Here is a 13,505-nt window from a genome sequence, read left to right as displayed (position 1 = left end):
TATATAAGTTCGAGTGAATCCCCTAGACAGCCAGCTCATCAATCTCATTTCTTATCATAACTTTTTTAATTCGCATCATATTTCTGTTATTTCGCATCATAGCTCTTTGCATATCATATCTTTTTCATATTGCATCAAAGCTCTTTTCATTTCATTTCTTTCTCATACCTCGTCATAGCTCTTTTCATTTCATTTCGCCTTACAGACTTTTCAACAGCTTTTCAACAACATCAAGGGGTATTCAGATCACAAATATATTCAATTTCCACCACTCCCTTATTTCCACATATGACCATTCTTGTAAGCAACTAATAACGTAAAATCATATATCAATATATTCTCTTTTGCAAACACCCACACACATCATACAACAAATATAATATTGCAATATATTTCTCTCATTTCACATACACTATATCGTTAATCAAATTAAATCATCCACCACTTATATATTTCAGATAAACCAGCTTCAACATGAATCACAAATTTATATAACAGTAATACCACAAATAAAAGAAAGATATATAGATAATACTAATTATTTGTTTACCTCGGCCTTGCAACGCTTTTATCTACTCAATAGGATATGGTTCGGTCCTTTCACTTTAACCTCGTATCCTATAATGAGTTACAACGCATACAATTAATATATCAAGCATATCAATAATTTTTTAAATAGAATATTAAATATTATTCCCACCATTTCTAATAATTCTTTACTATTTTATTTCTACCAAAATCTAAATCTTCGCTCTAGTTCTTCTTAATAACAAGACACTCTAGGTTTCATAAAAATACTTATATTTTGTCATTTAATTCATAGGGATTCATTTAAACAAACCCCATATATATTTATAACTATTATTTTTAATAACATCCCTAAATTAGGTTATCATTAAAAACCTCATTTTTTCACTTTAATAACATAATATTTCTTAAATATAATTTTCAAAATATTTCCATGAATTTTCTATCAATTTCATGCTACTACATAATTTAATTAAACAATAATACATAGAATTATGTGTTTGATTAATAATTTCAATGGAATTTTATAAATTAACTATAGTAATATTTAAATCTAACAAATTTAATAATCTAATTAACCAACAATATCATTTTTATATCGGAATGACATTTAATTCGATACTATTTTAAATAACCATACTTATAAAATATTCCGATTAAATATTTAATAAACAAATTAATTAAATAATATAATTATATAAATTAAAATTACGATTTTTGTACCTCTGTTTGTTATTTTTTCCACCCAGAGAATTGCAATTTTTCACTTGTGTGTTGTGTGCGTTGTGTGCTGTGTATGTGTGCATATAAAGAACAAAGAAAAAAAAGGAAAGAGAGTGAGGCGGTGGGGGTTGATGGCCCCACCTCCCGCTCTCAACTCTCTCTCTAGTCTCTTTATATATATATATATATATATATATATATATATATACATATATTATTTACTAACATATATATAATATTATTTTTACTTTATTTATTTAATTAAATTTTTCTTAAAATACTTATTATGTCTTTCCTAATTTTGTTAATAATATTATTTTCTCTCAAATATTATAATGAACTCCAATTTAATTAATTCAATTTTTATTATACTCCAATTATGACCTATAATTTATTTACTAATCAACAGGTTTCATAAAGATTTACTAATTAATCCTGCAGTTATGTATTATAATTTTTGGGGCGTTATATTCAAGATGGAAAACTCAAAATGAGGAGTCCTTCCCATGAGGCATGGGATTAAGATGTCCACGAAGCAGTCTCCCAAGACTGATGAGGAACTTAAAAGGATGTCGAACATCCCCTATGCTTCAGCTATAGGAAGCATTCAGTATGTTGTCCAATGCACCAGGCCCGATGTCGTGTGCGCTTTGAGCATGACAAGCATAGATCAGGCATGCACCAGGGAGGCGCACTAGAGCGGAGTCAAAATCATACTTAAGTACTTGAAAAGAACTAAAGATATCTCAATCAGGTTTTATATTCAAGCTGCATGGTGGTATGGTTGCTTGGAAAAGTTCCAGTCAGGATACCACAGTGGATTCCACCATGGAAGTTGAATACATGGCAGCTTCAAAAGCAGTTAAGGAAGCGGTTTGGATGAAAAACTACATCGAAGAGTTAGGTGTGGTGCCTAACATTGCTGAGTCCATAGTTATCTTTTGCAATAACAATTGCGCGATAGCATAAGTAAAGGAACCAGGATCTCATCACCGCTCCAAACAGATTCTTAGACACTACCAACTGCTTGGATAGATGGTGAGCAGAGGTGACGTCAGGATGGACCAAGTCAGCTCAGCAGAAAACACAGTCGATCCACTTAATAAGCCGATGTTGCAAATTGCCTATACTCGGCATCTAGATAAGATGGGTTTGAGGTTGATGGGTGATTGACTTTAGGTCAAGTGGGAGATTATTAGAATAGGTGACCTGAAAGCCAATTAGATTGGCATTCTTGTAATCTATTCTGACAATAAACACGATCCTATGTAGTATTATTCAGTGAATAAAATTAGTATTCAACTATTGGCATTTAATTTGTTGTGCTCATATATGTTTGCATTTCTTTTAAACATCACAATAAAACCCTCAAACCACTTTAACAACTGTGTAATAGTTGGACTACGCATTGGATGGCGGTCATTAAACCAACTATCAAGGGTTGGGTCTAAAATATTTAAAGTCGAGGACCTCGAGAATGGGCATCGATTGTCCTATGGAGACTTGCATTAAGAGTCGCATTCATTCGATGACTGTCGTGTTTCATCGGCGATAGACGTGGGACGTCTATGCGATCTCAGTGGGTTCATGGGCTAGATGTTGAATCGACTGAACTGACTTAAAGGGATCGTCATATGGAAGCCATGGAGGCTGGATCGATATGACTTGAATCCCCGACTCCGATAGTATAGGAGTAGTCCTCAGACTTGAGGAATCACAACAGTTACTGTAATTTCACCTAGTCTCTAATGCTATGGATCGTTGCTAAACGGCCACCCATGGTGACGGGCTTTCTTGATCAATGGTTGATTGAGAATTAATAATTAAATTAAATTTAATTAATAATAGTATTTGACACTAGCCCAAGTCTAGCTGAAAGCTGAACCTACAGAGTCACACACAAATAACTAGAAAGGACCAAGAAATTAATTGGGAATCGATTCCATAAGTAAACTTATAAATGAGAGGGATCCATTAGATAGAGGAGCCCAATAATAAATTAATAGGATTAATTTATATTGGGTTTGCCCTTACCCTTATTATTTAATAAGTTGGACTTATTAATTAATAAAGGCTTATTAGGGTCATGTATTTAATTGTATCAAATATATGATGGGCTTAATTAGGTAAATTTTAATTAAATTGGATTTAATTAATATTAATTGGTCCTTGTATTTTATTTTAATAAATCGGCCATTGCACCTTTGGAAAGTGGTATGCTAGTCATCCTTTATTTAGAACAAAGAATTTATTACCTTATGGATTGTAGAATGAACGTAGACAAATTCTAATACATTCATACAAGGTATATATATATATATTAGTTATTTGGAATAACTAATAAAAACATTGCACAAAATGAATAATTTCCTACCCTAGAGCTCCAATTCGGCCACCGCTCCTCAAGCACACTTGGTGTGTTCTTTCTCCCTAATTCTTTTCTAGCAAATCAAATTGAGGGATCCCAAATTCGGTGTGGTCAGAATGTGTCTTTAGAGGGCTTCTACGTTGAAGTCTCTCGTGAACGGATCAAATAAAGGAGGTTCGAAGTAAATCAAGCAAAGATGTAATTCTTGATTTACAATTTTGTACCTCTCGTTTTAATTTCACCATTAGCCCCATTTAGTTTTATTATTATTATTATCAACTACATCGAACGACCAGGAACTCCAAGGGTACACACCCTCTGGAATCATGGTATTATTACGTTTTGATTTTAATTCTTAAATTTTTATATTACGGCTTTCGCTTGCGCGTTCCCGGGCCTCGCATTTTTTGTTGTTTTCAAAAATTGCATAAACGTCCAGCGTCTGTTGCCGATGAAACACGACACTTATCCAATGAATGCAATACTTAGTGCAAGTCTCAGTAGGACTCTCGACACCTAGTCTCGAGGTCCTCGACTTGGAACATTTCGGACAAACCCTCAAAAGTTGGTTTTATAGCCGTCATCCAATCCGCAGCCGAACTATATGGGTTATTAAGTAATGTGTGGGCATCTGTTGTGACGTCAAAGCAGTGCTTGACATAATTTGGTAAGCAGAATAGATACATGTGTCAAAGGCGAATGCTTACCATATCTTTCAGGACAATATTGCTTAAATGGTTCTCAAAATTGCCAATGAAATTGACTTTTGGTCACCTATTCCAACAAACGGGGGTCGTTCGTAGGCTAGACTCACTACATCTTGAAGAATTGGACATGGTCGACTTTTGTGTGGGAGTGAGGGCTTGGGAATAGCAAACACAAGATCGGATTACGCTTTGACTGGGGAATGATGAGTGTCGAAGTCACCAAAAATAATTCCTACAACACTTGTGAAAGTGGGAGTAGGGTCGAATCCACAGGGATTGGCTTTAAGTTGATTTCTTTAAGAGAAATAGAAAATAATGGGGGGAGATTTGATGGTAAAAAGAAATAATCAAAAACTAAATAAATAATTAAAAATACCTGACGAAGATACAAGAGAGAGATTTTCCGGTTAAGGCTAGAATCATGCTTGATTCTTGTGAGTTGATCATTGATGCAAGAATAACACATGTGTAAACAAATAAATCAGTTATAGTGTTGGTACGACCTAACAACCTCACCTTTCCTTACCTTTTCGTCAGCCAAGGTACGACCGTTGGCTAGATCCCTAATTAACAGACAACCCTGGGAACGTCCACAAGATTTAATCTATTAACAGCATTAAGAATTAGAAAGGCCTGATTCTAATCAACAAACTCCTACGAGGACAATTCGTTTAAACTAGATCATGCATTCCCCATAACATAATTAAATACTGTGACATAACTAATCATGCTACGTTGCCACTAAGTATTGAACTAAATAAACAATTACACGGATTTATAAAGTCCAATTAGCTAAGCAAACCTTCTTGATAATGAACAACCGGCCGAATCATTCATAAATCAGACGTTTGTAATTAAAGCACAGAGAATAACATGAATATTTGTTTGACAAGTGTAGAACGCAGATTAAATCTCACAACATAATGGGAATCAAGCAATCACCATACCTTAACCAGAAAATAGGGAATTTAGCCGGACATATTAATGGAAGAACACACTATAAAGTGGAACTCCATTAATTCCGGTAGTAAAATAAAATAAAAGAGAAAGAATGAACAGAGAATTCTATAGAGTTCTAAATAATGACTGAATGTCTTCTAATGAAGAGATCCCGCCTATTTATAATAAAAGTCCCCTACGAATCTAGACGTAGTGGGGGAATAGATACGTGATAAACTCTAAAAAGGTAAATAAATTACAAGAGATAAGCTTTAAAGAATCCTTTCTAAATCTAAACACTTGATTCCTTTATCTCTTGGGGAAATCGCTCGAGCTTATCCTTATCCCGAGTTGACTACTCCATTAAGCTTGGACACGCTTTGTCAATTCTGCAGAAACGTCCTTATAATCTTCCTTTTTGCTGAATATGCAATAAAATCACATAATTATGAATATTTTGGCTTAAAAAGGAAGATTAAATTGCTATAAAGTCATTATAATTGCAGAGTTATCAGGGAACTACTCTGGAAAGAGTTAGGAACAGGAACAAAGAGAAGCGAGAATCACTTAAATGGAGGAATCGATTGGAGGCAAACCGAAGGAAAAGGAAAAGGAAGGTGGGTGCTTGTCGAATTCTCTAAATACACGTCATTTTCAATAAAGATTTTATTCAACACACATCCAAGTGAGAAAATAACAAGATCATCCTCTTGTGTTGGAAGAATTTCTACTTTTTTTTGTTCCCACGGTATGAAAGCAATACTCTAACCACTGAGTTAAGTAGGTCATTTATCATACCAAAGGAACCAAATGGAACCCATCCCGTCGATGGATTACAAATATTATAGTCCTTATAAGCAATAACAATCTAAGCAATACCACTAAAAAATTGAGGATGTACAACGGCTTCTTGATACGAAAGCAAAGGCCTGGCCTACTTCAAGAAGCGGATTTTCCTACTCAGAAAGAAGAATGCATTTCAAAAGAGAAAAGAAAGTGGCCTAGTCCTTTTCTCTTATGGAGAGCGAGGGCGGGTAAGTCTCACAAGAATAAAATTCTCCAACTTATTCTTTTTTCGAAGCAGTAAGTAAAGAATTTCTAGTGGGGCATGACGGGGAACCTGAGGATTATTATTTCTTTAGAATTTCATCATTGACCGGGTGAGGCATTCCATACATCTCTTTTGAAAGGATCTCGTGGTACAGCCTGAGAATGGACTAGTGGAAGAGAAAAAGTAAAACGCGGAATAATGAAAATCAAATGCAAGAATTAAACGAATCCAAGAGGTATACCTTTGGAGTTCCTGGCGTTCGATGCATTATAAAATAAAACATAAATGCAGCTAATGAGAATATCACAAAAAATAAAAAATAAAAGGGTGAAAATGATACCTTCATTTTCTATCGTTTGATTGAAATGTTCTTCACTTCAGGCTCCAACGAGAAACCCTCTAATTCATCCATGCCACAGCGGAGTAGGGATCTCAATGTCCTCTTTGCTAGAAGAGAACAAGAGAAAAAAAAAAACACAACAAATATGTAAAGAGACGCAGGGGGGGGGGGGGGGCAGAGCCATTGGAAGAGGGGGGAATTTTTCCTTTTTCTTTTGTGTTGTGCAATTTTGATTATAATTATTTCCCAAATAATTATATTACACATATATACCTTGTTTGATAATTAAGAATGTAATTAAATACATTTTATTATCTACAAGGTATATTTCTCTTTATTCCAAATAAAGAGTTCCCAAAATGGCTAGAGTTGCACTTTCCATAATTATAATTTGCTAGCCATTTATTTTCTTCCATCGAATTTTTTATGGGCTCAAAATAATGGGCTAGTGTTTAACAATATTATTAATTAAATTTAATTTAATTAATAATTCTTGATTAACCCTCAATCAAGAAAGTCTGTTACCATGAGTGGCCGTCCAGCAACTTTCCATGGCACTAGAGACTAGGTGAATTACCATGTGAACATTTAGGCTTTCGAGTCCATATGAGTACAGTCCTTTCATCTACTGTCTCTCGGGCTTAGTCTAGAGCATGGGATTAGGTGTCTTGTTCCTATCCTGGATTAGGCGCCTATGCTTAATACTTGAGATCGCGTTATGTCAAGTTTTTCAACATAGGAACCTCCTTTTCTTATTCGATCAACGACTATGGCCACAGTTTTATGGAGTGTTAATGCATTAATATTTATTAATTTGATTGAATTTGTAACAACTTATCACAATTTTAACCTAATATCACTTGAACACTCAACTTTTAACAATCCTAGATTTAACACTTTATTGTTTAGACCGGCATGTAATTCCCATCCACAATGCATTAATATTTTTCAATATATTAAAGAAAAAAAAAAGACAAGAAGAGAAAGAGAGAGTTTTAAGATGAAGAAGAAAGAATCTTTCCCACAGATTGAACAGTGTGACATCCCTCCCTCCCCCCCACCCCACCCCACACACACACACACCAAGAAAGAGTGAGAAACACAAAAGGTATTACGATTGAGAAAAAAGAATCTTTTTCACAAATAGAATCTCATATAAAAAAATTAGGTAAGCCAATTTTGATTTTTTTTTTTGTCAAAAAGCTTTATTTAAAATTCAAAGGGAAAACTAAAGGAATTGTCTTTCCACTTTCAAGATTGAGCAATTTTTAGTTTTAAGTCAGTACTTCTTATAAAATTTATATTTAGAATAAAAGATCTAAACAAATGAAGAAGAGTGAAGATTACACACATGTAAATATTTTTTTGAAGAAAAAAAAGAAGAAACAAGACGAAAGATAGAAAGAAAGATCTACTGTACCTGTTGGACTCTTGGAGGCACATGTGGTGGTGGTGGGGATGGGGGTGGGGGTTCCGAAAAATTAAAATTCAACGGCTCAGGAAAGAGCACACCATTAACTCTCCAACATCTATAGAAGTTATCTCTCTCAAGTATTGTCTACAAGGTGAAAAATTAACATTGGTTAGAACATATACAAAACTATAACATAAAATTAAAAGTTGAAAGTAGTTGAATAATTGAGAAGATCTACATTACTTTCTTTGTTTGATCCGTGCTCCATCTTTTCTCCTGTGCAGAAAGAGTTCTTTGGAGGATGTGTGTTAGGGGCAGAGACAGAGAGAGAGAGAGTTGGAGGATGTGGGGGGGGGGAGAGAGAGAGAGTTCTTTGGAGGATGTGTGTGTGTGGGAGAGAGAGAGAGACAGAGAGAATGCAATTGACAACGACAAGAAGGTGAATAAGCAACTGATGAGTAATAAATTATGTATGGGTGTGTGTGTGAGTGTTTTTGTGTAAATTTAAAAGGAGTGAATGTAATAGAGACAATTCTCACAATTTTATTTAATGATATCTACACTCACTTATATAAGATATTTTCCTAACAAAACGACAGGATGATGCCACGTTAATACATACATAGCTCTATCATCACTGTTTATTATCAAACACCAAAGGTAGGAAAAAATTTCTTAAATATAATTTCTTATAGGTCCTTGAATAGATGACAAGAGCGAAATTGCTAATTTACAAAAGATTTAAAACCTAAAAAATAAAAAGAAAAATCAACAACAATAGATATGCACGACTTTAATAGGAAATATAAATATATTTATGACACATGAAATTGTGTCCAAATTTAAAATATTTTTAAATAACATAATTTATCTAAATCATAACCAAAGCTACTCACTAACCATATATAATGAATTTACCCAATAAATAGTAAGTATAGTAAATCATATATATCATAAAATGACTTTTCCATAATACCCTGCAAATGTGTAGGCAATTTAAGAGATTTTTAGTAACGTCTAATATTGAGATTATTAATGACACATAATTGAAATTAAATTTTAAGTATGTAGACTGTATTTTCTATTTTCTATTTCTGCTATTATGGAGTGGATTCTAAATTAACTGTGATGCTCTTGCTAGTTCAATAAAAAATTCTAAATTTTACGTGTAATTATTCGAATAAAATTCAATTTAATGTAAAAAGTAGTCGATTATTTTTTGTAAGAAAATGCAGCTACAATTTAGTCGCTTATAGAAACAAATAAATGAATTAATTATTAAATGCATATAGATCATTAATTGGCCGTACGGTCATAGATAATTAGTATGCATTTTTGTTATGTACGAGATTCAGTACGAAAATATATTTTGTGATTTTTTACGAATGTATATAATTAATTCGTGACTAGGTATGAGATATTTATAATATCTGCATAAGAATGTGGAGAAATAAAATAAAAGATGATTTTTCTTGAGTCGTCGTATATATATAAAATTTCCAAAACACAACATACGAGCCACAATTTTAAAATTTTAATTAAGTTAATAATTATCAAATAATAAAATAGAAAATTTCTAAATTAAATAAAGTCCTGCTACTGAGACCTAAGTTCCATCATTTAATGTAATCCATTTTGCAAGTTGCATACATCATTTTTGCGCCTAAATCAACTTTCTAAATACAATATCTTGAAATGGATTGCCAGATTAGATGTTTTTAATTATATACTCTATATGTACTCAAATATTTTACACATAAATAAATAAATAAATGAAAAAATAAAAATATACTATCTAGTATAAGCATAATAATACATGTTATTTATACACACATATAGAGAGAGACAGCCCACGGCCGCGGAATACGGAAGAAATCAAAGCTGTAATTTATTACTATGAAATCTAGATCGTCAAATATATTGAACAAGATTAACGGTTTTTAAATTTACAAAGCACCCATTACGGAAAGGGCAGTTGAGCATCAACATAATTCTAAGACAATCAGAGACCACTTCCAATGGAGATTGAATCAGGCATTCCATAACTCTCTTGCTCCGAGATCAACATGACAGCCATTGAGTTTTCAACATAGAATTACAATATGGAAGAAGGTTGCATGTTATGTTCATGATCAGAGTATTCACCTGCCTTGTCAAATCTGCTCAAAATTTTAGTGATAGTAAGGATGTATATTATGATTTGTAAATGAAATTTTAGAAGTTTGAAGATGCATGAGAGTAAGTGCTCACCAGAGCCTAGTAAATCACACGGTACATGATGAACGTTGCAACGTCGTTCATAGAACGGATGGTTTTGTTGACCTTCTCATGGAAATAAAACTAAGAAGAAAAAAAATTGGTTAGGAAATTAGTGCAAGTAAATTGTATTTCTTGGAACACAAATAATTAGAACTCTTTAAGAAAAAATATATACACTTAAATAAAATAGATAATATTTTAAGAACACAATATTTAGAACATCTAACTTTGACGTCGTTTAAATACTTTATAACTTCACGAAATACTTTTTGAAAATAAATAAAATTTCTCTCTATACACTCATATCATGAATGATGGATTATACGGTGCAGCGTGGCTGAGAGAAGATCATAAATATAATAATTTTATGTCGAAATATATAGCTCGTTACATGATGAAAGCAAACGGTTGGTTACTCTTATAACGTAGAAGTGTTTCCATATTGTTTATAACTATCTACATGTCTATGAAATAGTGTCATGTTGATTTCAATATATCTGTGTCTACTTGACAAAAAGACACGTGTACTTAATTAACTTACATTCTTTCTTTATCCACTAAATCCAGACTACCATAATTATATTAACTAACGTCTATTCTATATCTACTTAAACTAAAATACATGTAGTTAAGAGACATGTATTGTTATATTAACTACCGTATTTTCTGTATCTACTTAACTAAGAGGCAAGTAGTTATATTAACTAGCGTATCTTATGTATCTATTTAACTAACAGACACTTAGTTAAGAGACGGGTGCAGTTATATTAATTAATCTGCATCAACTTAACTAAGAACAGGTGCGGTACATTAATTAATATTCTTTTTATATCGACTTAACTAAGAGATGCATGTTGTTATATTAACTAATGTACCTTTTCAGTTTTGGTGGTTCCGGTGCGTTTTCTAACCTCAACTGTCCATCTCCCCTCTAGTCTCTCCGTCATTGACAGCGAATACTTACTTTTCATCTCGGGATAGACTTCCTCCCGTATTGGGAACACCACCCTCTGCCCAAGCTGGATTTCTTTGGCTTCCATTTTTCTTCTGTTCAAACACTCATATGGTAGTAAAACATAGTATGTTGCCTTCCCTGTTGCATTCTTTGATACAAGAAAAGAAGAATATACATAAGAGAGTCATACTAATTTTTGCTATTTCATACATCTCAAATTTGATCTTATGTAGTTTCTTTTTGGTGTAGCAAAAATGTTAGAAGATGAAATCTTATACTTATCCATATTCAAATTAAATATGCAATATAAGTGTATGGTCATTTGTTATACTAGAATTGCTTCTTTTAAGATTTTCTTATAATAGATATAAATAAAGTGTGAATTCTTAAAGAAAAAAATTAAACCAACCTCTAACATCTCCAAAATATATTCCAACTGTTCCTCGCATCTTAAAAGTCGGAGCAAAATTGCTCTGGATTCCACTATCATAGATGCAGTTAGATCCCGTTTCTTCCTTTGTGAAGATCCTGCATTGTTTGAACGTACTTGCTCCTGCAAGATTGAATTTTAATTATTAGTAGATAAGTAAACGATAAACATAAAATAAAAGGGTGAGAATGATTTGTAATTCATGTGCCTTTTTTTTTTTTTTCCCTTTATGGGTAGTTTGCTAGAGGTTATATATATGTATATATTTTTCGTAACTTACAAAATCATAGAAGGTTAAACGATTAGTAGAATAAGCATATTCAGGTATCAGTTGACGACATAACCACTATGTGCATGTACAAAGTGTTCATCCCTTAATTTGGTTTGACTGGCTATAGATTCCCTCTAATTAAGTTCTACTTCAGTATATGTATTTATGTATGTGTTTACTGTAGAGTATCTTTGTCGGCTTGTTGAATTCTATATCAAGAGTTAATTGAAAACAAGCAGTAAATAAACATAATATTTAATTATATCTAATCTTAAAATAAAAAGTATGTAGTAATTTATGTCATCAAATTTATTAATTTGATTGAATTTGTAACAACTTATCACAATTTTAACCTAATATCACTTGAACACTCAACTTTTAATAATCCTAGATTTAACACTTTATTGTTTGGACTGGCATGTAATTCCCATCCACAATGCATTAATATTTTTCAATATATTAAAGAAAAAAAAAGACAAGAAGAGAAAGAGAGAGTTTTAAGATGAAGAAGAAAGAATCTTTCCCACAGATTGAACAGTGTGACATCCCTCCCTCCCCCTCCACCCCACACACACACACCAAGAAAGAGTGAGAAACACAAAAAGTATTACGATTGAGAAAAAAGAATCTTTTTCACAAATAGAATCTCATATAAAAAAATTAGGTAAGCCAATTTTGATTTTTTTTTTTTGTCCAAAAGCTTTATTTCAAATTCAAAGGGAAAGCTAAAAGAATTGTCTTTCCACTTTCAGAGTTGAGAAATTTTTAGTTTTAAGTCAGTACTTCTTATAAATTTATATTTAGAATAAAAGATCTAAACAAATGAAGAAGAGTGAAGATCATACACATGTATATATTTTTTTGAAGAAAAAAAAAAAGAAACAAAACGAAAGATAAAAAGAAAGATCCACTGTACCTGTTGGACGCTTGGAGGCACCTGTGATGGTGGTGGGGATGGGTGTTCCGGAAAATTAAAATTCAACGGCTCAAGAAAGAGCACACCATTAACTCTCCAACATCCATAGAAGTTATCTCTCTCAAGTATTGTCTACAAGGTGAAAAACGAACATTGGTTAGAGCTAATACAAAACTATAACATAAAATTGAAAGTTGAAAGCAGTTGAATAATTGAGAAGATCTACATTACTTTCTTCGTTTGATCCGTGCTCCATCTTTTCTCCTGTGCAGAAAGAGTTCTTTGGAGGATGTGTCTGAGGGGGAGAGAGAGAGAGAGAGAGGGAGTTCTTTGGAGGATGTGTGTGAGGGGGAGAGAGAGAGAGAGGGAGTTCTTTGGAGGATGTGTGTGAGGGGGTTGGGGGGAGAGAGAGAGAGAGAGAGAGAGAGTAGAGAATGCAAGAGAACGACAAGAGGGTGAATAAGCAGCTGACTATGAAAGAAGTGTATGCGCGCGTGTGTGTGCAGTGTTTTCATGTAAATTTAAAAGAAGTGAATGTAATAGAGACAATTCTCACAATTTTATTTAATGATATCTACACTGACTTATACAAGATATTTTTATA

At 32.9% G+C, this 13,505-nt stretch overlaps 1 protein-coding gene across 1 annotated transcript; it reads right to left on the bottom strand.

Moving 5' to 3' along the window:
• Window positions 1–10,010: 10,010 nt before the first annotated feature.
• Window positions 10,011–13,286, bottom strand: LOC148784645 (uncharacterized). Its single transcript, XM_088876666.1, has 6 exons — window positions 13,133–13,286; window positions 12,902–13,033; window positions 11,694–11,837; window positions 11,205–11,432; window positions 10,321–10,410; window positions 10,011–10,229 (listed from the first exon to the last, which is right to left on the bottom strand). Exons 3-5 carry the CDS (start codon window positions 11,772–11,774, stop codon window positions 10,327–10,329), a joined length of 393 nt encoding a protein of 130 aa, XP_088732792.1. The 5' UTR covers window positions 11,775–11,837; window positions 12,902–13,033; window positions 13,133–13,286; the 3' UTR covers window positions 10,011–10,229; window positions 10,321–10,326.
• Between the last annotated feature and the right edge of the window lie 219 nt (window positions 13,287–13,505).

This window comes from Sesamum indicum, linkage group LG12 (assembly GCF_026168435.1).
Source record: "Sesamum indicum cultivar Baizhima isolate 11 linkage group LG12, ASM2616843v1, whole genome shotgun sequence".
In the NCBI taxonomy this organism is placed as follows: domain Eukaryota; kingdom Viridiplantae; phylum Streptophyta; class Magnoliopsida; order Lamiales; family Pedaliaceae; genus Sesamum; species Sesamum indicum.
Note: the sequence above shows the minus strand (reverse complement) of the source record. Positions and strands in the feature narration are given on the sequence as shown.